The 24,234-nt window shown below is 40.6% G+C and overlaps 1 protein-coding gene across 1 annotated transcript in view; it reads left to right on the top strand.

Moving 5' to 3' along the window:
* The first annotated feature begins 229 nt into the window (after positions 1-229).
* Positions 230-24,234, top strand: part of ZDHHC5 (zDHHC palmitoyltransferase 5) — a 42,690-nt gene continuing 18,685 nt past the window's right edge. Inside the window, exons 1-2 of the mRNA XM_081203781.1 lie at positions 230-374; positions 10,767-12,152. Of these exons, the coding sequence (XP_081059907.1) occupies positions 12,049-12,152 (104 nt within the window). The 5' untranslated portion in view covers positions 230-374; positions 10,767-12,048. The remainder of the gene's footprint in view (positions 375-10,766; positions 12,153-24,234) is intronic.

The raw sequence follows: 24,234 nt of genomic DNA, 5'->3' as shown, positions 1-24,234 counted from the left end.
CCGCTGTTGCTATTGCTGCTGCTCCTCTCTTCCCTCAATCACGATTTGTAGACGCGCGGCTCCTCCCCTTTTACGCAAACGAATCCTTTCCTTCATTCAGCCTATCGCTTCCCGCGCATGCCCGCGAGAGCGCGAGCGAAGGAAGGCGAAGGCGGAGCGAGTGCGCACGCGCGCGTGGGGGAGCGCGGGCGAGCAGCAACCTGACCAACCGGCGAGCCGCGTCGCGAGCCCGGACGGCTTTGAGAGCGCGCGTGCGCGCCCCGCGCCCCTTGCTTGGTGCTTCTCCTCACTGCTTGGGCCGAGCGAGCGAGTTCCTCGCCTCACAGGGCGGGAGCCAGGCGCGGCGGCGGCACCAGTGGGAACGTTTTTGGCGGGTGAGTTGCCAGGCGAGGCGGGCCGGGGGGTGACGGTAGCGATGGCACGGGAGGGAGAGGCTCACCTCCACCTAAGGGCGAGGCGGGCGTGGAGGGGGACTCCCTCAGCAACGGCTCGGCGGGGCCTAACGTCTCCCTGCCCTTCCTCGGGGTAGTGAAGAGTGAGGGAGTAGAGAAGGAAGTAGCCGCGTCGCGTGCTTCCCCCTCGCTCGCCTTACCTCCCCATCCCACCCTTTTCCTGCCGTGGGCTGGCCGAGAGTGTAACTTCCACCCCCCCTACGTCCCCTCAGGGCCCTTCCCGCGTAGGTGGCCCCCGCCGCACCCCCGCTCTCTCTTTGCGACAGCTACTGTTACTTTCGCTTTTAGAGGGTTGCGAAGTGTTTTTCTTTTGAGTTCCGTGCCGGTAGCAGCTTGTGTTGTCGGTAATACTCATGAGTGGATAAGTTCCTTTCCCGATAAGCTCCTTCTCTCTCTCTCCTCTCTCTCTCTCTCTCCCCCCCCCCCCACTTTCTGTTCTATAAAACCGTGGTCACTTGACAAGGTGGTGGCCTACTTAAGGCCGCTTGTTTTAAGGGTAACGTATCTACTAATAGGTTTGTAATTATAGTTTTGGGCCCGGCCTATAGGTGTGTGGCGATAGTTGGAGTGAGGGGACCAAGTTGGAAATATAGAAACGGGGCTTGTCTTCCATACTGTGTTGGGTGTGTAATCATAGCCTTGCAAAATGTAGATGGTATTGCTTATTCTCCTGAGGATAACGCTTTCCATAAGTAACCCTTTGAAAGATCTTGCTGAAAAGCAAAGATACTTGTTAACTAGCTGATACTTCTATATCTTGTACATCATATTTCACTTCTTACCTTTACCAAGCCCTCCTCTCCTTTGCTTCTTACTTTGTGTTCATATGGTGGAAAAGTGAAGAAGTTTAGTTTCTTCTCTAGGGATTATTCAGGAGAGCATGCCATCTGTATTTCTCACAAATGCTTCCTGGGCAGTTATATAGACCCCATGTTTTTACTTAAGGAAGACTGATTGAAAGTGTTAAGAAGATATCCCAGCATTTGCCTCTGCCCTGCTTTTCAGGAAGTAAACCTTTTTATCTCCAGTACACAAAGTCACCTTGGTAATGGATGGAGCAGGTCCTCCCTCATCTGTTAATGTTTGCTTGAACAAGCACTTCAGGAATTGAAGTATCTTATGTTTTCCTTATTATCCTAACTCCTCAACAAGAATACCAGGCATGTACAATTTAAATGAATTTGAAGGCCGCTTTTAGATATTAACTTAGATTGCATGGTAACATTAACTAGGAAATTTTTTTTGGGGGGGTACTATTCTAGCTTGTTGTTTTTCCTTTTAAGTCATTACCTGTTAATCCTTTTTCTTCCTGAACCCCCTCTCTCTGTTAAGCCTCTTTCCTTCTGCACCTATACAGCATGCACACTCCTTGATCAGTACAATCATTTATCAATTGTTTCCTCCTTTATATTTCCATACTTGATAATTCTCCCTGCAACCCCAACTGTTCCCCTCTGTTCTATATGGCATGTCACCTATACAGTATTCTGATGCCCACTGTTTTCTATGCTCTGTAACACCTAGGCTTAATTACTGAAATGTATTATATGTGGGAATCTTTGAAGAATTAACTGCAGTTATTTCTAGATATAGCCACCAGGGGCTGGTCAGTAGAAACGCATCGCACTGGTCCTCAGAAACTTACATTGGCTTCCAGTCCATTTCCAAGTACCATTCAAAGTGCTGCAGCTTATCTTTAAAGTCCTACAAGGCTTAGGACTCAAGTACCCAAAGGGATGCCTGCTCTTACACCAACCTGTATGTGCATTAAGGTCCTCTTTGGAAACTTCACTCCAGGCACTTCTGTCATCTGAGTATAGCCTTCTTGGTAGTAGTGCCCATCTGTGGAATACCCAGAGAGACTCACATGGCATTGTTTTATTTCTGAAAATTTATTCTTTTTATATCCTACCTTTCTTCCACTATGGAACCCAAGGCAATGTACATGTGGTTCACAGAGAGTTATTGGGCTTTAAGCTTTGCTTCCATGGTGTGTTTGTGTGAAATCAACACCCATGTCTGAAGGTGGGGCCAGTGTGATTCACATGTGATAGAGGCTTTGATTAGGTAAAAGTTACACTACATCATATCTAAATCTTGATAAAGTTTAACTAATTAGTGAGTATACTGTGGTAATGTCTCCATTCCTTAAATGTATTTTATCATGAAAAGTATAAATCACAGTAATGAATCATAGCTGTATATGTGTTTCCCCGTTCTTTCCAGTTGTTTGGAAAACCTGGTTCCCTTAGAAGAGACAGTATATAGTGATAAGCTGATCTTTGTGCAAGAAAACATATCCTGCACTGTATGATGAGAACTTTGCCCTTCCCTGTAGATAATGAAGAGAAGAAGGTTCTAGCAACTATTCAGGCAAGGACACATGTCAGAATATTTCAGAGATCCCTTCAAATGTGATTGGAAAAATAAAAGGAAAGCAGGAAATATTGAACCCAAATAGAATTGTAAAGCACTTTAAAGAATAAGTGTACGTTTTAAAGTTGAGTGTGGGTGCATTTCAGTTGGTGCCCTTACTTTCACATAAGTGCTTTTGATCCAGCAAAGAGAAAGCAAGCAATTTTTGTTGATTTCACCTCTCCTGCCTCTGTGTCACCTTCTTCCCTCTTCTGACAGGTGTGCCAATTATCTGCAGCCTGTTTTCAGGGGCTGGGGGGATAATATGCAAATATAGCCCCCACACTTCCATTAGTAGCGGCATATGCTGGTTCAGAAGCTCTTTAGTGAGCTCAAGAGCACCAGCTTGAGTCTTCCCAGCCAGCAAGCTTTAATTTAATATGAGCAGGGTGGATATTACTGTAAGACTGTGTGTCTTTATTGCACTGTACAACGACAACAAACTTTATTAAGGTCGCAGACCAGCATAAGATACAAACATGCGAATAAAATAAAGCACATAAGACTTAAAGAGGAGAGGGGTAAAAGCAAATAGTTAAAAGTGGTTATAACTCACATAAATTTAAAGCAGAAAGAGAGAAAAGACAAACAGTTAAAAGTGACTATAAGGGAGGGAATGTGAAGCAGCAGAGGTCTTGCATTATGGGCCTTCTGTTTAGGCCTGGTTTGTGAGACAAACCGTCCTTTGACGTATGTCCATCAGGGCAGCGCAAAATCTAGCATCTGAGTATGTGACATTGCGCTGTATATATTTTGCATGCTATTCTTTTTGCTATACAGTGGAACCTCATGTTACGTACCGCCCTCCTTACGAATGCTTCGGGTTACGAGCTCCGCTAACCCAGAAGTAGGTCTCCTGGTTGGGAACTTTGTCCCAGGATGCGAGCGGAAGTTGCGCAGCAGCAGTGGGAGGCACTATTAGCAAAAGCGCACCTCATGTTAAGAACGGTTTCGGGTTACAAACGGACCTCCTGAATGAATTAAGTTCGTAACCGGAGGTACCACTGTAGAGGTAATGTCCTTAAAATCCCTATATAATAATTATAGCACTTGTGACAGTTTGTGTATTTAAATATGGGAATATAGGAACCTGCTGACTGGGTAATATTGTAATTGCTGCTGTAATGTGTTTTCTACTTTATTTTGCCTTGGTCCAGCCTCCCACCCTGCAAAAATCCATACTTACACGTAGAAGCGAGATCTGATGGTGACTGGTCAGACTAGAGCTGTTTTTTTATCAATGAGAATGAAATGCATATGTTTAGGTGTAAATATTCATATCTGAAAAAAAGAAAATGGTTCTTCATTTTACATAGAATATCTTCTTTTCACTCAGTGAATCTGTTAGGGCAGGGACGTCCAACTCCCAACAGACTGCAATCTACTCACAGAATAAAATACTGGCAGTAATCTACCGCTTTGTTGTGGGGGGGAGGTTTCAGGTCAGAACCTCCTGGTGATCCCAGTCAAACACAATCAACCTGTTGGACATCTCTGTGTTAGGGCATTGATTTGGTTTAATGATGAACTGTAGAACTAGCATTCTTATGGCTAAATTAATATTAACCTAGTTGTTTAAGATGGCAGGAAATTGACATTTTAAAAAACAACTATTCAAGCCAAACTTTTTTTAATATGATGGAAAGCTGTTGACAATAATTTGAAGTTAGCTGTTTAAGAGACACTCCTCTTTAGGATCTGAATAAAGATATTCTTGGAACTTTGCAGCACTAGAGCTAAAAACTGGACCTTATTTGGATAAACATCTTTATAAACAGTTACTAGCTCTTGTGAGATTGCTTTTAGGAAGCTTTGTAGTTACATCTATATTGTGCAAAGTAGCTTGAGAAACAAAACAACAGCTTAATTTGTAAAGTGGCTTGAAGAAGTGGGCTTGTGTATCATATATGCCGCTACTTCCTCTCCACCTATTATGATCATTATTTCCCACCTTTTACTCTGTTTGGGACTCAAGGCAGCTTACAGATAAAATAGAAAAAGCTAAAAACCTACAGCAGCATGTGGCACAGAATTGTATCCTTAGAATTCTAGTCTAGTAAGGCTTGGTGAATACAGATAGCATTACCGTATTTTTGCTCCATAAGATGCACCTGACCATAAGATGCACCTAGTTTTTAGAGGAGGAAAGCAAGAAAAAAGCTCCCCGTCCCAATTTGACAGAGCACGCGAGGGAGGAAGATCACCCTCCGTGCTGGCTCCTGGCTGCTCTCATGCAAGTCACAGAGCCCTTCAGACGGAGGGAACTCTAAAGAGTGTTCTAAAGCCCTCTTCCCCCATCTCACCTCTCCCCACCCACTCGCACAGGCGGGGGACGCTTGCACGGGTGACGTGCCACTCCGGGAACCAAAGTCCCCAGCTCCACCGCTGCCAGGGACCACACATTTGCTCCATAAGACGCACAGACATTTCCCTTTACTTTTTAGGAGGGAAAACGTGCATCTTATGGAGCGAAAAATACGGTATTTTGAGGTGGTGAGTGAGATGCCAATAAGTTTTTGAAAAAAGAATATGGTATTGTTTCAGGAAGACTAATGCCTAATATAAACACTGTTGATAGTGTTCTAGAGTGAGGAAATTATGGGTTTAGGGAGCAGAAGAAATTGTAATCAGTAGTACAGCCTTTGTATATGTATGAATTGGAGGTGTAAAGAATAGTGGAGCTTCTGTAAGGAGGCAGATTGAAGGTACTGGTGTGATGGTTCACCTGAGACTATTGACGCTTTAATGAAAATTTAAAGGATAAGGAATTGGGGAAAGTTGTGGGGGGGAAATGGGTGAATTTCAAAACTGGCTGCCTTGAATAAGGGTTTGGAGTTGAGTTCAGTGAGGTGAAAAAAACAGTACGGGTAAGTAAAGACCTGAGTAATGGTGTCTGGGGAAAGGTGGGGGAAATCACGAAACAGATTCTTCTAAAAGGAAGCTTAGGTGGATAAGAGACAACTAGAAAGGCTATAGAAGGTAATATTTGGACATGAAGAAAATGATACCAGGGAACACTTTAGAGAGTCATTTTACTTATTCTGTATTGGTAGCTTTGGTAAATCGGGAAGCATGGTGGCTGAATGAAAGGGCTTCAGTGTGAAAATCAGCAATACAGTCATACCTCGGGTTACAGCCACTTCAGGTGGCGTTTTTTTTCGGGTTACTTCCGGGTTTCGGCGGTTACGCATGCACAGAAGTGCTAAATTGCGCTTTGTGCATGCGCAGAAGCGCCGAGCCACAACCTGCGCGTGCACAGACGCAGATTGCGAACGTGCATCCCACACGGATCACGTTCACCACCCAAGCATCCACTGTACATGTTCATTATTTAACTAGGAAGATGATAATGTGTGAAAAGTGTGAGGGCTGATCATTCAAGTCAAAAAAAATATTTTTTTAAGAAGGAAGAGTGAATAAAGAGGGTAATATCAGATGTACTGGAAATGAGGTATCTGAGTCACATTGGAAGAAGAGATTGCAGAAAATTAAAACTGAACACCAAGTATTTTTTTCTAATTTGATATAACATAAATAACAGAATAAGCAGTTTGCTGAGGATGGTTCAGGTAAAGCTGCTGCATGAAACGCCATTGACAAGCTCTTACCTGAATTAGAATTATTCTTATTCTGTATGCCAGCAAACAACACAGTACTCTTTGAGTTTTCATTATTATATACAGTTGAAATTTAGGGTAATTGTTTGAAATACCAATTGTTGATTTGGATTGAGTCTTGTGGTCAGAGTACTGGTGTGCTGGCAGAAGGGTACAGGGAGATGATTTTTGCCAATACCCTCTTCCCTATGTGCCCCCTAAAAAGCTGATATAGGGCATTGGGGTACTTTTCAAAACAGTATGGTAGGTCACCCTGGGGGGCTGTAGGGAGGCATATGCCCTTTCCTCTAGCAGGATGTTGTTGTTGAAACTGTACAATTTATGGAGGTGCAAATCTGCATATAAACGGTTGTAATTTGAGCATTTGGGGGGGGGTGGAGACGGGCATCTTGAAAGGAAAATATTGCAACTGGTATTTTTCTAGAGAGAAATGCATTTATTTGACCTGTGCCTGGGAAAAGATGGACCTATACTGAAGATAATGGAGCAAACAAATAGATTTGCTGCTTTTAAAAGGATTCTGGAAGTAGATTGTCTAGCTGAGATAGTGATGTGGGTGTAACATTTTCCAGTGCTTTATTTCTCCATAGAAACTTTTCACTCATAAGTTTGTTCGTAATACTGAATGCACGCCAGTTACTAATAAATATTTAAAAAGCTTGGCAATGTTTTTGGCTTTTTCCTCTAAATACAAATAAAATAAATATTCTAATTTAAATCACTTAACGAACCACAAATTATCTCACGCAATTTACTCTATAATTTGTATCGAAATTCCCTCCAGAAGTTTTCCAGAAACCCCACATCACTGGTTGACAGTCACAGCTAAATTACTGCTGTTACATGCAAGAGTTAAATCATGGTTAGTTTTCAGGATTGCTTCCAATCTTAGTTCTGTTCATAGTAAGTTCTGTTGAAATTAATTGATGTGATTAACTTAGATCCATTAATTTCAATGTACCTTGACTAGCATCAGTTTCTGAATTCTTAACCACTTTCTTTTGAAGTGGCATATAAGTAGAAAATGTAGGAACATAAATGCTTGTTCTTTTCACTCAGTTGCTGGTGGGTAAAGCAACAAAAGCTTTTTGGGGGACCATAGGTCTGTCAGATAACATTTCTGGTTTTAAAAAACCCACATATTTTGCCATGCAACAATTAGTCATACAACCAATAAAATGAGGCAACTATTGAATTATCCAAAGTAGTGCTCAGGATCTAATAGAAGATGTAAGTGCTGTCCGAGTGGTTGGTGTGCGTCTGTCTTGGGAGACAATAGGAGACAATTTGAGGGTTAAACTGTTGGAAGGTTACAGCGCTTGTTGTGATTGTAGAGACTGATACGGGAGAGGCATGGTTGTTGCAGCTGGGGCAGATTGTTCTGCTGCTGCAGATGCAGCTTGATGTTTCTTCTCTCTGCACTCTCTGCAGTAGTCATTCCTCCTCTGGTCACTTCTAGAAATGCTGTCAGTCTGCTTCGAAATAATTGCACAAATGCTATCAGATTTATTTTTAATTTAATTTAGCATGTGAGTGTGGGAAATTTCCCAAAAAGGCCAACATTTCACTATATTTCTTTGTGTGTGTGTGTGTGTGTGTGTGTAGAGTGCAGCAGTTCTAACAAATTAGAAATTCAGTGTCATGTTCTTCCTTGCCATGCATAGCAATCCCCCTCTCATCCAGGGTTTTCCCTGATCCTCCCAGAGTCAATTACTTTTAGCATGTGTATGGGGTGGGGGAAGCCCCATTGCACAGAGAAACAGAAGAGGTCATCAGATGTCAAAGAAATAAACAACTATCTCACATTTAGAAGACAACTGAAGGCAGCCCTGTTTAGAGAAGTTTTTAATGATTGATGTCTTACTGTATTTTAAATCTTTTGTTGGAAGCCGCCCAGAGTGGCTGGGGAAGCCCAGCCAGATGAGCGGGGTATAAATACATTATTCTTATTCTTATTAGTCTTTGCACAGGACTTTCACTGAGAGGACCCATTAGTTTAAACCCACCCTTTGAATCTGTTAAAAGGAAGATGGTAAGACACAGAAGTGGTAAGACACAGAAGTATCAGATCCCACCAGGAAGCCTGGAAGTTATTTAAAGCTATGTAGAAGGTCAAATAAAATTCATGTCACTGTTCGAAAAAGACGCAAATAAGACAAAGGGGGATCAGCATGGTTAAACAGCAGTGGAGGATGGTTTCCATAAAAATGGTCTTAGTATAGTTACTGTCTGCAAGGTCTTGTCTGTCCTCTCTCACTGCCTGCTGCCTGCCCTGGAAATTACATTAGCACCATTTCTTACCCCTTTGCTCCAGAGAGCCCAAACGGCTACATTCTGGATGTACAGTTAAATTATATACAGATTCACTGCCTTTGCCTCCTTATGTTCTTCCTTTCTCTAGTTCCTTTGTCCTCTGTATTTCGACTCCCTTTTTTATTGGAGATGGGTAACTTTGAACTTGAGGTATTGTAAAAAAAAATTGTACATATTCATTTATTGTACCGTCCTGCAGGGTTCTGTGATATTCTAGTGGGAACATCACATTTAATATAGTTACTCCTAGACATTGAGTACCACATCTTCTTGCTATGTTTCTATTGGCCTTGCAATTTTTTGTCTGGTCCAGTTAAAATAACTCAGTCTATAGTTGGCTCTAGGCCCTAGGGAATAACTTTTTAGTGAAATTTTATTTGGATTTGGGTAGTCAAAGTATACAGACCTCCTACTGTATTTCTAGGGGCCTGACTCATCCTGTAATCTCAAACAATAGTCTTATTCTACTCTGATCATTGATGTTTCTTTTTCCAAAGTTGTTCTGAGAGACAGTACTATCATACTTAGTAAATAATTAGAAAAGTGGGTTTTAAGGTTCTGAAACGTCTTTGTTAAATGAATTAATCCCACAGTTCCCTGTATCATGTCAATTAGTTCACTCTTCAGGTGTCTCATTTCTCATATGAGTTTTTCATTACTACTGATCACACCTCCCTTCTTTGTGGGATGTTCTTGTTGATAGATAGCAAAGAAGCTAAACTGTGACTGCAGTTTGGGGGAAGGGTTGCTATGGGAGCTGGGTGTTGGCTGTTCACCAGGCTGCTTCTCTGTTCCAGTCTCCTCAGGGCAAGTTGGTTCTACAGGAATCCATGTGATGACATTTGGATGATGGAGGGGCCACAATGGGAGCAGGATGGGTGGAATCCCCAAGCTTCTTTCTTCTCCCCTTCCTTCAGGGCAAGGTGGTTTTCCAGATGCCCCTGCAGAAAAATGGCATGAAGTTAAAAAGAAAAAAGCACATATTTTCCCTTTACCACACGTCTTAGAAGCCCCGCCCCAATATTGTTATAAACTGCTCAGTTATAAACTGGGCTTGCAACCAGTCCAGATAGTGGGGTAAGAAAAGGCTTGGGGGAGTCAGAAATAATCTCCCTGAAACCCCACCCAATGGTGGGGGGAAAGCAACACTGACCATTCGTTCCAGGCTGGCTGCTGAACAGGAGTTCTTTTATTGGTTGGGGATGCACAACAGCATTATGAGCTGGAAAACACTACAAGGTTCCTGCTTGTAGGAATCTATTTGTTAAACCTACAAGGGAAAGAGAAGGCTATTAATCATCTTGCAAGCAACATCCAGAAGGCATATCAGAAGGAAGGAGAGAGAATCTGACCAATGGGAAATACAGTCAAAGGGGATGTGCATAGCTGGGGAGAGGCTTAAAGGACTGATGGGCAAAGTAACAGATCTGAAAGTTAGGTTCTGCAAATCTATTTTAAGGATAAAAACTTTATAACAGTAAAGAGTCTGCCTTTTAAGATACAAGCCATGAAATATTTGACCCTGACATTTTGAGAAACAATCACCTAATTCTGGTAGAACGAAGAGTTAGCTGTCTTAATGTATACTGTCTTTTGAAAAGAAAATCTGCCTTTTTAAAAGAGTGGAGTCCTGGCTCTGAATATGCTGAAAATAAAGGTAAGCCACCAGGTTTTGGGTTTCAGTTTTATTAACATTAATAGATAATTTTAGATAATCCCAAAATCCGGAATGAGTTAATGGATGTTTGAAGTTCCCTGAGTGCAAAATATGTCCTGGTGTGTGTCCTAAATATAACATGTCTCACAAGTTTTACAGATGTGGAAACTGAGTCACATAAGACTGTTACCCATAATTATAGGTTCTCATATGGGAAAAGTACTTTGGCTCTTAACTCTCAGATCTTTACTAAGGATCAGTACTGCATTGCACTTTCTCTTGAATGCTTAACCTTATTTTTATCTCTTCTAGGTACAAGAAGCTCAAGATGACAAGTTGGCAAAATGATTTAAAGACTTTTAAAGCAAATATGAATGAATAAGGATTAATTTTATTTGTGTGAGAATGCAACAGTTTGGAGCAGACAAAGTGCTCTAGGACATGGGTGTGGAGGTCCCAGGCATCTTTTCTTTTTACTGTCAGTTACATTTTGGATTTTTAGGAAAACATTTGAAAACTCAGTCTCTAACTGGGTCTACTCCAGACACAACTGATTCATAATTAATGAAGCAATCTCAAACTTAATTTTCAGTTTTTACCAGTAAAACTGGACTTGTTGAAGGATTTTTGGTGTTGTACACAAGGGAACAAATAAGGAGACTAAAACGCAAGACCAGCCTTCCAGTGTGCCCCCTACTCCCCCTTGAAAGAAAAGGATTTTCAGCTCAACCTTGCACCAGCTGTTACCCGGATTTAGTAGTCAAGAGAGAAATAAACAAAATTAAACAACGAATGCCAGACAACCCTAGTTCCTGGTGAAATCAGGGGAGAGTGCTCCTACTTTAAAAGAAGAGAACATTTGCGGCACGAGGTGGGGGGCAGAGAATGATGTGCACAAGCATGGCAGATTTGCTAGCACAATAACCTGCTGAGCAACAACAAACAGATTAAAAAGGAGAAACTTGCTGCAGAGTCTACATTGCAAAATTACCATGTGTTTTCTGAAACAAAAATAACAAAGCAAACCATCAAAACCTAGTATATACCTTGTGTCTTTCATTGATCACCTTCCTTGGGGTGCTTATTTGGCTCATCCTGCACTCTTGCACTAAAACGTCTAGCCCAATTCTGATACTTCATTTGCTGCATTTTTCAACTGCATTTTGTCACCTCAGAAGAGGATCATCTCTACTCTACTCTAGGAAGCACACATTTTTACAGGGCTTTCCTGGTACAGGAACCTGTGCAATTTCTTGAACCACTAGAATTTTCAATTGGAGTACAAGCTCTCATTTTATATTTTTAATTTTCCTTGCCCCACAAGAATCTTGGGACTACATATAGAATTCCCATTGTTGTCTTCTGTGACACTTGCTTTGGCTGTGCATACTACTATTCATTTTCATCTGGATCATACTGTAAATCTGATCTGACTCGTAACAGCTAACTACAAGAACTTGAATGCAGATTTAAAAGTCTCTCCTTTGCACAGTTGCTTTTCTTTTTGAAGGTCCCTCCTGCATTTTCTTGTCCTTTCTGACTCCAGTTGGGCCTAGGCTATGCTGCAGGGCGGATCATCGATCAGAGCTCCAACATGCCAGCAGCATCTGGAAAGAGATTCAAACCCAGCAAGTATGTCCCTGTATCAGCAGCTGCAATCTTCCTAGTAGGATCCACCACACTCTTCTTTGCTTTTACGTGAGTCAAGAAAATATATAGTATTTGGGGAAGGGGGGCATGGATAGACTGGGTTGGCAGTTTTGCATGTGAGTCTAGAGGCTGTTAAGAAAATCCAGTACTCCTGGATAGAAAAAGCCAGCCGTGTATTCATTTTTGTTATGCTGACAGAAATGGTAATCTGAATCAGGGCACTCAGAACCCACTGATTTGATGGCTAATTTTGTTTAGCTTTGTTGAACTTTGCAGTCATGTTTGTGGTCATATTAAATACATTGGTTGTATATGCACTTGCTTTTGCTCCTACAGTACTGTATAGGTATGTGGAAACAAACCAGGAAGCCAAAGTTAAGCATAGTTTCCCGTTATGTGTGAAGTTGGCTTTAGATTCTGGAAGTGGACTGCCAGAGAAGCCATAGTTTTCAGTTAGCAAAGAACCAGCATGTGAGTGTATAATACTAGGGCATATCCTGTCTTACTAAGGCAGGATTTGTTTGTGCAAACCAGGCCACCACATCTTGCTCACTTGCAATGGCCAAGGTTACACTTCAGTTTTTCTGTGGTGGAAGAGTGCCATTCCTACAGTTTTTATTATAGGGACCTCTTGGGGGAAAATGTAAGTAGAACCTAGATTAAAATGCACATCCAGTAGATAAAATAATGTTTCACTGTGCTGGGAAGTGTGAGAGCTTTGTTTGGGCACAAGCACTGAGGTTACTGTATATATTGGGGTTCACAATTCTACCTGCAATGCAGAGGAGTGGTGTTTTTTGCCATGGTGAATAGGGGAAGATTTATCTGCCAGATAAAAAGGGAAAGCTTGTTCAGCATTGGGAGGCTTATTTGTAGTCAAAATAATCAGATATGTTGACTGTATAGAGTAATATCTGTTAAGCATAACTTAATTGAAGGCTGTGAGACCATTAAAATAGCCTAAATAACTTGTCTGGTTGTTATTTGTTTTATTTAACATATTTATATGCTGCTTAACTACCAGAGTCTAAATGGTGTATTTAAAAATCATACAGTGAGTAAAATCAATTACAATTAATTATAAAAACTGAAAGCCTCCTTATCTTCAAAGTTGTCAGTTGTGTTTCAGAATCTGTTGCTGTGGGAAATGTCCACTGACATTTATAAAAGAGAATTGCAATAGGCAATCTGAGATTGTGAATGGCATACTACAAAAACATCAGTTTCTGTTGAACAGAATGCTTGTCATACAAGGAGTTTGGATACTTAGGGAGGAAAATAAGCCACAGGTAGGAGCTGTTATCCTGGTTTACCATTGAGGTTGTTATTGGTCTTCATGTTAAATAATTGCAGTGATGTGTATGAAAAAATGGCTATATTGTGCACACTTGAAGGAATAATTTTATGCAATATATGATTCAAATACTTTTTAAAACATTTGCACACACACAGTGATATAGTTTTCAGTGATGGCTTTTTGTGAAGTCAAGTTGAAATAAGTAATGTTCAGGGCGAGAAGAGTGATTTGTGCACATATTTGGGCATACAAAATATGATTGTTTAAAGTGCTGCATAGCAGAAAGTTTAAGTTTGCTAGCACATAGTCTCTGGATAAATAAATATACCACTTCTTCACCAGGTAGTATAACAAGTAATGCTTAAGGAAGAGGCTGTCTTAGAATCATAGAATTGTAAAGTTGGGACCACATGAGGTATCTCGTCCAACTCCCTGCAATGCAGAAATCTTTTGCCCAACATGGGGTTCAAACCCACAACTCTGAGATTAAGAGTTTCATGTTCTACCAACAGAGCTATCTCAGCAGCTCATAACTTCGGTGATATACCACAACTGTTGGCAGACCTTGTCTGAAATGTATATATCACTTCCATGTGATGTGCTTGAATTCCATCAGTGGAATCCTTTGAGTTACTCCTTTTATTTAATACATAATCAGTGAACTTAGTAACAGGAAAGCAATTTTTGATGGCATTTATGGGGCTAGTTGCTGTAACAGGTATGTATTTTCAGAAACACAGAAAGTAGTCATAAAAAGTAGTACAGTATTTAAACTTTTCCCCAACCATAAGTATACTATAGAAGCATTCTGCAGAGAGCTACAATTGTATTTACTGGATGTTCCTATGCTTTGTAAGATAGAAATATGTATACATATATATGGCTTGTTCAGAATGAAAATTCAGTCAGTTAATTCTAGGCTAGTTGAAGTTGGCTAGCCTACTTTATAACATTTTAAAATTGAATCATAACTATCCTTCTCTTCAAGAAGGATTGAAGCCCTCCTGACATTTAAGTTTTATTCAGAGTCATTTGGGGTGGGAGCCATGGATTTAATGTAATTCTCTCCATGCTCCATGGCATTTCTGAACATCACCTCTATTTCTGAGGGCTGCTTCTGTCTCATAATTGAAAGTTTCACAAGCAACATAGCTGTACTCCTGATGTTTGAAGACCTGTTAACATGTAGTGTCTGAAGCATACTTTAAAAAATACTTCCCAACATGTACCTGAGATGGGTATGTAGCATTTTCACATTGTTGTAGGAATAGGGGTACGAGTTTAATAGTTTCTTTCAAAAGTGATGCAGGGTGTTACTGAAGTATAAAGATAACTTTAACTCCCGCATCTGCAACACTTATTTTCTCATTTGACTGGCTTAAGCTGATTCTGTACTTATTCCATTGAAGCCTTGTGTCTGAGATGATACAAAAGTTCAAATTAATTACGACATAAGCTTTTGTTGTCTACTGTCAACTTCATCACCAGTGTTAGGAACTTAGATGTATAAGCTAACCTTATATATCTTAAACCAAGATGCCATGGGTGTGTGTTTGAAGAAATAATAATAAAAATAATAGCTATTATTTCTATACTGCTTTATATTTTTTTTAAAAAAAGCTCAAAGTGGCTTACAACACATTAAAACATTGAGTAAAACTATTCTGAATAAAACAAATTCAAGCCTCATGGAAAATATTTCAGATCCTTCTGTAAGTGACATTTTGCTTTCCCCATATTTATATGTCCACTTAATTTTTATAGCTGCCCATAGCAGAAGTGCTCTTGGAAGTCAGTGTGGTGTAGTGGTTAGAGTGTCAGACTAGGACCTGGGAGATCAGGGTTCAGATTCCCACTCAGTCATGAAGCTCACTGGATGACCTTGGACCAGTCACAGCCTCTTTGTTTAACCTACCTTACAGAGTTGTTGTAGGGATTAACTGAGGAGGAGGGTGAACCATGTACTCCTTGGAGAAAAGGATGGGATGTAAATGCAATAAATAAGTTATTCTGCTTACCTGCTTAAGAAAGCTGGAGGGCCCAGATAGATGGAGATATTAGTCGCCAACCTGGCATCCAGAGATCTCCACATGGTAATAATTCACCCTGCGCCAGTAGCAAAACGCGCCTGGCACCTGTGGGGTTTCGAACACTGTAATTAATAAAAAAATAGTAATTAATAATACACTGATGATGATTAGTATGAGCCGGCATGTCAGCAGTGGTCATTGGACTGTGCTACATGGTTTCCCATTCACAATATGATGCAATTCTGCTATGCTGTGATGAGGGCAGAGCTATTGTTTGGCTGCTATAGTGTTCATTTAGCTGAGCTCCTCAGCAGTACACACATATAATTTAGCTTTCTTTCACTAATTTATTTGCTGCTTGTAGCAGACATTCTTAACCTTGCAGGTTACTAGATGCAAGATTCTTGAATGTGTGCTTTAAAGCTTCTTTTTGACTAAAAGAATTGGAGCAAATATCTCAGTTCAGTTCCAGCTGTTGATTAAAAGAGAGCCTTCTAGGTCTGAAGATGTGACTCAGTATATTTGGCAGGCAGTAATAGCTGAGCTTCCAAGAAGCCTGTTATCTACAGTGAAAAACATGATTCAACAGATCTTGGGGGTGTCTACATTCAAGAGTACTTGAAGTTGTTTTTCATGATTATTTGGTAAGCAGTTGCATGAACCCTCCCACAACTATGATCTTATAGACTTCTGTGTTGTATGCTACAAATTTCTCAATCGCCTCCCCTTTCATTTAGTTTGGGATATGGCCCTGAGAAATCTGAGCAGTGAATGTATAGTATTGTAAATGCTGATTACTCTTTTTGCAGAGTGACAGCAGGAAAAAAATCTTGTTTTTCTAGTAGGCTTATTTTGCTGTCTTCAGAATATCTTTCCTTGTAACATTAACCATTAGCAAAATATACGAAGATTGATTGTCACATTCAAGCTTGTTAACCATGCCGGCATTCTCTTGGCCCTGGTGTACTTTTCTTGATCTCTAGAATACATTCTAGCTGAAATTCTAATTTATAATTTAAAACAACATTTAAACATTTTGGGTAGATATGACCTCCTTGACTTTGCCTTTCAGCTTCCTTTTTTAACTTCCTTTTTCTTGGAAGTTTCCTCTTTTTGAAGTCATATGTGACTGGGTTCAGGGGTTGTGGGTTTTTTGTGGGTTTTTTGTTTTTTGCAATTGTCTGTTTACATATACATTGAATTTGATAGTATTATGACCACAGTTCTCAACTAATTGCACCAGGTCCAGGGGGCCACTCAAGATTAAGTCCCCAGGGTCATCACTCCTCTATTCAGTTCCATTACCTGTTGTTCTAAGGCAGAGTCATTTTGAGTATCTAGAAACAAATATGCACTTAGTCCATGTGAGGATAATGGTAGTCACCTATTACTGCAGCATTTCCTCTTTTAGATGCCTCCTTGATTTAATTCTCCATTGATTTCTCATTCTCCTTTTCAAGATCATTGAGCATTTTGGTCAGGGGGAGCAACAGCATTTCTCTAGTGCTAAATTACCTTTTGAGGCTCGATATTACTACCCACAACAACTCTAAGGAAGAATCTGTGCCTTTGGGAATTTCCAGCTTATTGGACTCCATGTCTTCTTTGGCATACAGAGTGACATCACCTCAGTATGCCCCATCCTGTCCTTCCTATAGGGTTTGTATCTAGAGATAACTGTGTGCATTGGTTCTGTCCATTCTACCAGGTTTCTGTTATGCCTACTGTTATGTCTGAAGCTTTAGAATAATAGGCAGGTAGGATTTTAGAATGTAAAATTTTAGAAGGGAAGTTTGAACCAGCCTATCGGGTGTGGCTCTGTCTGTGCTTGCCTGCTTGGCCCTCCCAGACCCCAGGCTATATATCCTTTATTCACACCCTAGGTCACACCTGATAGGCTGGTTTAAACTTCCCTTCTGGAGCTGGATTGGACAACTCCAACAGCCAATCAGATTACTACATTCCAAAATCCTACCTGCCTGTTATTCTAGCATTAAAGCTCCAGACATAACACCTACTATATCTGTATTTTCCTCAGTCCAAGTAGTCCAGCTCATCCATCTTGACTTGACTCTTCTAGCATATAAACACTTAAATTTTGTTGGTTGTATCCAACCTACTTTTAAGTAAATGGCTCTTTTTGCTGTCCTCAAATATTATTCAGAGTGGTGGGGGAATCTCTAGAACAGATTAAGAGGGCACCAGATGAGAGGACATGCACAAGCAGAAATCCTTGCACTAATGGGACACTTAGTTGTATCCAACATAGCATTAAGTCACTGTCTTTGTCATTTTTCATTTTAATCTATGGTGCTTTCGTCTTTCTGAACTTCTGTCATGTGCCACTGCACTGCCAGTACCCATTTAAACAATCATACCCCTTATGCCTAAGTGGGAAGATTTGCTTCCATTGGCTTCACCCCCTGCAATCAATTTAAAAACTGCTCTGACACATTTTTTGTTTTAAGCATCAGCAGTCAGGTTCCATCCTTTTTCAAGTGGAGCTTGACCCTTTTGTACAGGCTCAGCTTGTCCTAAAACATTCCCTAGTGCCTAAAAAATCCAAATCCTTCCTCCTGACACCACCATCTCATCCATTCATTGATACTGCAAAGCTGTGCCTAGCTGGCTCTGTATGTGAAACTGGTAGGATTTCAGAGAAAGCTATCTTGAAAGTCCTGGTTCTCATCATCCTACCTCAAAACCTAAATTTCACTTCCAGGGCTTCCTAACTACATTTCCTCACCTATTAGTGCAAGCACAACTGCTGACTCTTCTCTAGCAGTATTTACTAGGCTATCTAGATAATGAATGGCATTCACATCCTTCACACCAGGTAGGCAATTCACCCTGGCATCTACATGGCCATCACTCAGCCATATTTCTATATTCCTAATTATCAAATCCACTACCAGGGGTCCTCCACCCCATGAAGGAACCAAAGAGGAGAACAGCTTGTCTCCCATGGAATAGGTGCCTTCTAATGGATATTTCCCCTCTTTTTCAGAGTGATACCTTCCTTCCCTGAAACCCTAATTCTTCATGATGGCAAGGGAGCTGTCATCATTGAAATGAGACACAGCTATCATGTCTTTGAAGGCCTCACCTACTAATCTCTTTGCTTTCTTCAGGTCAGCCGCCTTGGCCTTAAGGAAACAAATCTGTTTTCTCAGGGGTCAGGAGCTCATTGCACTGAGCACACACCCATGACCCATGAGCAAGCAGAGTGACAAACGTGACAAACTGTAATGCACTGGAAAGCCCCACACCTTTGCTGGCTTTCTAACTGCATATCTATTTGGCGCTGTGGTCTAAACCACTGAGCCTCTTGGGCTTGCAGATCAGAAGGTCGGCGGTTCGAATCTCCGCGATGAGATGAACTCCTGTTGCTCTGTCCCAGCTCCTGTCAACCTAGCAGTTTGAAAGCACGCCAGTGCAAGTAGATAAATAGGTACCGCTGAAGCGGGAAGGTAAACAGCGTTTCTTTGTGCTCTGGTTTCCATCACGGTGTTCCGTTGTCGCAGAAGCAGTTTAGTCATGCTGGCCACATGACCCGGAAAGGTGTCTGGACAAATGCTGGCTCCCTCGGCCTGAAAGCAAGATGAGCGCTGCAACCCCATAGTCGCCTTTGAGTGGACTTAACCGTCCAGGGGTCCTTTACCTTTTACCTAGGGTAGTTCACTTGGAGGCTTGTGATTTGTTAGGTGAATGGACAGAGGGACAAAGATGATTGGCTCTGATTACATACATAAATGATTTTTTTCTGATCTTTCGGTACCTCTTCTCTAAGTATACCTAGAAAAAGACTTCTGGTTTCTTAACAAAGGTTATTTTCAGCAAATTTTTTCCAATTCATGGATCAATTCCCAGAAGGCTTTTGCAATCTTACAGGACTACCACATGTGAAAAAGGTACCTTCTTTCTCTTTCCAACAAATATTGGATTCAGACTTATACATTTTAGCTAGCTTACTAGGCGTCAAGTACCATCTATACATCATCTCCATATAATTTTCTTTTAGTGCATAGCAAGCTGTAGTTTTAAATCCACCTTCCCATGCTGTCACATCAATATTTCAAACTAATTCATCCTTTGTTTGCCATTCTAATAAAATTTTGTTCATTTTAGACATCACCTTTTGATTATTCTTTAGCAGGTATTTTTCTAATTGAGAGGTTTTAGTTCTAAAACCGTTTTTTAATTCATCTTGAATATCTCATTTAGTTGGCAATGTTGTAGCCAACTTGTTAATATTCTACTTATTTCTTCAAACTTCTTTAGTTTAACCTCCCTTTTCACCTTTATTAACAACTCCCTGTATGTTACCCAATCCTCCTCCATATTCTTTTCTTTCACTGCTATGGCTTCTATTGGAGAGAGCCACATTGGTGTTTCATTTTCCAGCAAGTTTTTATATTTATCCCATACTGTATATATTTTTTTCCTCATTATATGGTTAATGAAACCTTATTCATTCCTGTTTTCCCATACCACAAATATGCGTTCCAGCTCAATTTGTTGTCATGTCCTTCTAAGTCCAAAATCTGCATATTCTTCAATAAAACCCACTCCTTTAACCAGCAAAGACAGGATGCCTCATAGTATAATCTTAAGTCTGGCAGGGTAAAACCACATCTTTCTTTTGTTTCATTTTATTCTTGGTTTCTTCCCCTACCAGATAAATTTTTTTATATCTCTTTGCCATTCCTTAAAGCATCCCGTGTTACTGATAAATGGAGCTATCTGAAATAGAAAAGTCATTCTCGGCAGAACATTCATTTTTATGACTGACACCCTTCCTAATAAAGAGAGTTTCATCTTTCCTCATCTCTCCAATTTTTTCTTAATATCTCTCCATGTTTTGACATAATTATCTTGAAACAAAATTTCTTGCTGTTCACCATACCCCCAAGTATTTTACCTTTTTCTCTATCATAAGACCTGTTTTTTCCTTTAATTCTTTTTCCCCCACTCTCCTTCATATTTTTCACTAACATTTTGCTTTTATTCAGTTTAAAGCCCGCCATTTCTCCAATATTTTTAAAAATTTCTTCTAAAATCTTTGAGGTGGACTCCAATGGTTCTTCTAGTGATAACACCACATCATATGCAAAAGCTTTTAATTTATAGGATCATTGCCCCACTGCAATTCCTTTAATCTCCTGATTACTTCTTATTCTTTGCACCAAGACTTCTGAGGCTTATATAAACAATAATGGTGATAGTGGACAACCCTGTCTTGTGGTAGGAATATTACCCACAATTAACCTTGCAAAATGCAAGGGTATACAAACTAAACTCTTACTGAGTATGCTAAAGTGCAGGTGTTTGCAGCTCCATCTAACATTTAGGACTAAATATTTGCTGTTTGGAAAACGTTGCCACAAATACTTTTACACTTCATAGACTGAATGATACAATTCTATGTAATGTATAATGCTGTTCATATTTTTAAAGTAGTAAAGTAGTTTAGATTTTATGGTTTTTTTACTTGATAGTTTCAGTTCTGCTCCCCCACCTGCAAATTTCAGGTTTTTCCAGGAATCCCACTTTTATTCCCACCCCTACCCCCTTTGTTTAAATGTTTTGGAAGCTTATTAAAAATACACTTACTACAGTGCATTTTGAGTTTCTTCTAGAGCCTCTGAGGGGCCTCTCATACATTATTTCATGTCTATATATTCAAAATATTCAAAATATTTATATACCACTCTTCTGATGGAAAACTGCCCAGAGTGGCTTACAAATCAATTGTTCACCAGTGTACAGTCTAAAAAGCCGTAACAGAAGAGGGAAGAAGATGTAGAGGGGAGAGGAAAACAAGCAGTCTCAATCACCCCATTCTTAAGTTACAAAATCCTTATATCATCTTGCATGAAAATGGGTTGCTCAGGTTTTTTTTGTGGGGGGGGGGGTTTAAGGCCTTTGTGGCCTCTGAGAAAAATCCCTGGCAACCAACCTTTCTGAAACTGTCTGTAATGTAGCTGGAAGCTGTAGTTTGATACAGGGTGGATTGTTTCTTTCTGGGATCTATCTGGAAACTGCCAGCTTCTTAGCACTCCTATTGCAGCAGGTAGGTTTTGGGGGTCCAGTTATTATTATTATTATTATTATTATTATTATTATTATTATTATTATTATTATTATTATTATTATTAATAATATTAATATTAATTTATTTATACCCCACCCAGCTGGCTGGGGTTCCCATCCACTCTGGGTGGCTTCCAACAAAATATTAAAAATACAATAATACATCAGACATTAAAAACTTCCCTAAGCAGGGCTGCCTTCAGATGTCTTCTAAAAGTCAGATAGTTATTTATTTCCTTGACATCTGATGGGAGGGTGTTCCACAAAGCGGGCGCCACCAGCGAGAAGGCCTTCTGCCTGGTTCCCTGTAACCTCACTTCTCGCAGTGAGGAAACCACCAGAAGGCCCTCAGTGCTGGATCTCAGTGTCTGGGCTGTACGATAGGCATGGAGATATTCCTTCAGGTATACAGGGCCAAGGCCATTTAGGGCTTTAAAGATCAGCACCAACTCTTTGAAGTGTGCTCGGAAATGTACTGGGAGCCAATGTAGGTCTTTCAAGACTGGTGTTATGTGGTCTCGGCAGCTGCTCCCAGTCACTAGTCTAGCTGCACATTCTGGATGGAGTTTCCAGGTCACTTTCAAAGGTAGCCCCACGTAGAGTGCATTGCAGTAGTCCAAGCGGGAGATAACTAGAGCATGCACCACTCTGGTGAGACAGTCTGCGGGCAGATAGGGTCTCAGCTTGCGTACCAGATGGAGCTGGTAGACAGCTGCCCTGGACACAGAATTGACCTGTGCCTCCATGGACAGCTGTGAGTCCAAAATGACTCCCAGGCTGCGCACCTGGTCCTTCAGGAGCAGAGTTAACCCCATTCAGGACCAGGGAGTCCTCTTTATGGTCCAGCTCTCACTTCCATCGATCACTCCTGGGAAAACCATAGCTTTAACTATACGGACCTTTGTTGGCAAGGTGATGTCTCTGCTTTTTAAGATGCTGTCTAGGTTTCTCATTGCTTTTCTCCCGAGAAGCAGGCGTCTTTTAATTTCGTGACTTCTGTCACCATCTGCAGTGATCATGGAGCCCAAGAAAGTAAAATCTCTCAGTGCCTCCATTTCTTCCTCTTCTATTTGCCAGGAGGTGATGGGACCAGTGGCCATGATCTTCGTTTTTTTGATGTTGAGCTTCAGACCATATTTTGCGCTCTCCTCTTTCACCCTCATTAAAAGGTTCTTTAATTCCTCCTCACTTTCTGCCATCAAGGTTGTGTCATCTGCATATCTGAGGTTGTTGATATTTCTTCTGGCAAGCTTAAGTGGCATAACTAACTGGCATATATGCCTGCAAATATCTTTAGAGTAATAGTAGGCAGCTGCCTCATTTTAATCTTCAGAACACTAGTACTTGGTTAAATGATTCTCGTATATATTATGTAGTTGCCTTTCCATTGATGGCTGTCCAAAAATAAAGAGCTAAAATTTGTTGCAAATGCCTTAGTACCAGCTTCACATTTCCAGAAACGTGCTCCCCCTTCCTCTTCTTTGCACCCTCCCTGATAATAAAACCAGAATGTTAATGTGAACAGAATTTCTAGAGTTCAAGTAATAGAATGCCATTCATGCATGATGGACAGGATGTATAAAGTGAAATGAAAGAAACAAAAACCTGAGCAAGCATGTTAGTGAAGCAGTTTGCTTAAACATACCATTTGCATCTCTTTTCTTAGGGGATCTAGAAACTAGAACAGGCATAGGCAAACTTGACCCTCCAGATTTTTTGGGACTACAGCTCCCATGATCCCTAGCTATGGTCAGGGATTATGGGAATTGTCGTCCCAAAACATCTGGAGGGCTGAGTTTGCCTATGCCTGAACTAGAAGGCTAAAATCGTAAGAGCAAACCACTGAACTTTTCTCTCTAATACTGGTAGATCCTGATTGGGTCAGGGTTCTAGACACAGGTTACATAGGCATCTAAAGAAACTGAATGGGCTGTGCTTCTAATAGAAGCAGTTCCATTAAGTATAGGTCGCAGTTTCCATGTGTCATTGAAATTCATTGTCCAGCCCCATTTCCCTGGTCTAGGTGAGAAACAGTTGGAGCCAACGGATCATTGATGCCACAAAAATTTCATTCATCCATATCACGATTTGAGATTTTAATGTAGAGTTTTGGAAGCACCATCCCTCCTACATTAAGGTAGTTGATTAAATGGGCACTAACTATGTCAATAGTGTGCTTACTGGCGAGTGGCTTCTCATATAAGTATGTATACTTTTCATATTTTATTTTGCATGCAAAACAATCACTTTGAAGCTTCCGAGCTGGTTGAGTAACTTTTTCATTTGTCCAAAACATAATAGATTTTTGTAGCACCCGTAAGGAATTTCTAAGAAGTTGAATGTTGGAGGTTGGCCTACATATAAGAACTTATGAGAAAGTTGGACTCAAACAGTAATTTAGCAGAAATGCAGTAATTATGACTGGCATGATCAGGAACACCATATGGGTATCCAACTTCTTCAGAGTAGGGCCTATATTCTATTCTCCTTTTGCACTATTAGCTGTCTCTTAAACAGCCAAGAACTTCACTAGTGTATAGCTTGGAGGCCTAAAACAGTTCACTAATGGATGTGGAGCTACGAATGAGTCACCTCTTCATCCCTTCAGTTGTAGCAGAGAAAATACAAACACGGGCTGGGCATGTCTGTGTCATTAGATGTTTGGGAAGGTTTCTGACCTAGATCTCTTCTGTAGGGAGAAAGTTATAAA

This window comes from Podarcis bocagei, assembly GCF_964188305.1.
Source record: "Podarcis bocagei genome assembly, chromosome: 1".
Taxonomy (NCBI): Eukaryota; Metazoa; Chordata; class Lepidosauria; order Squamata; family Lacertidae; genus Podarcis; species Podarcis bocagei.
The sequence above is the reverse complement of the archived record's forward strand: the minus strand, read 5'-3'. Positions and strand labels throughout refer to the sequence as shown.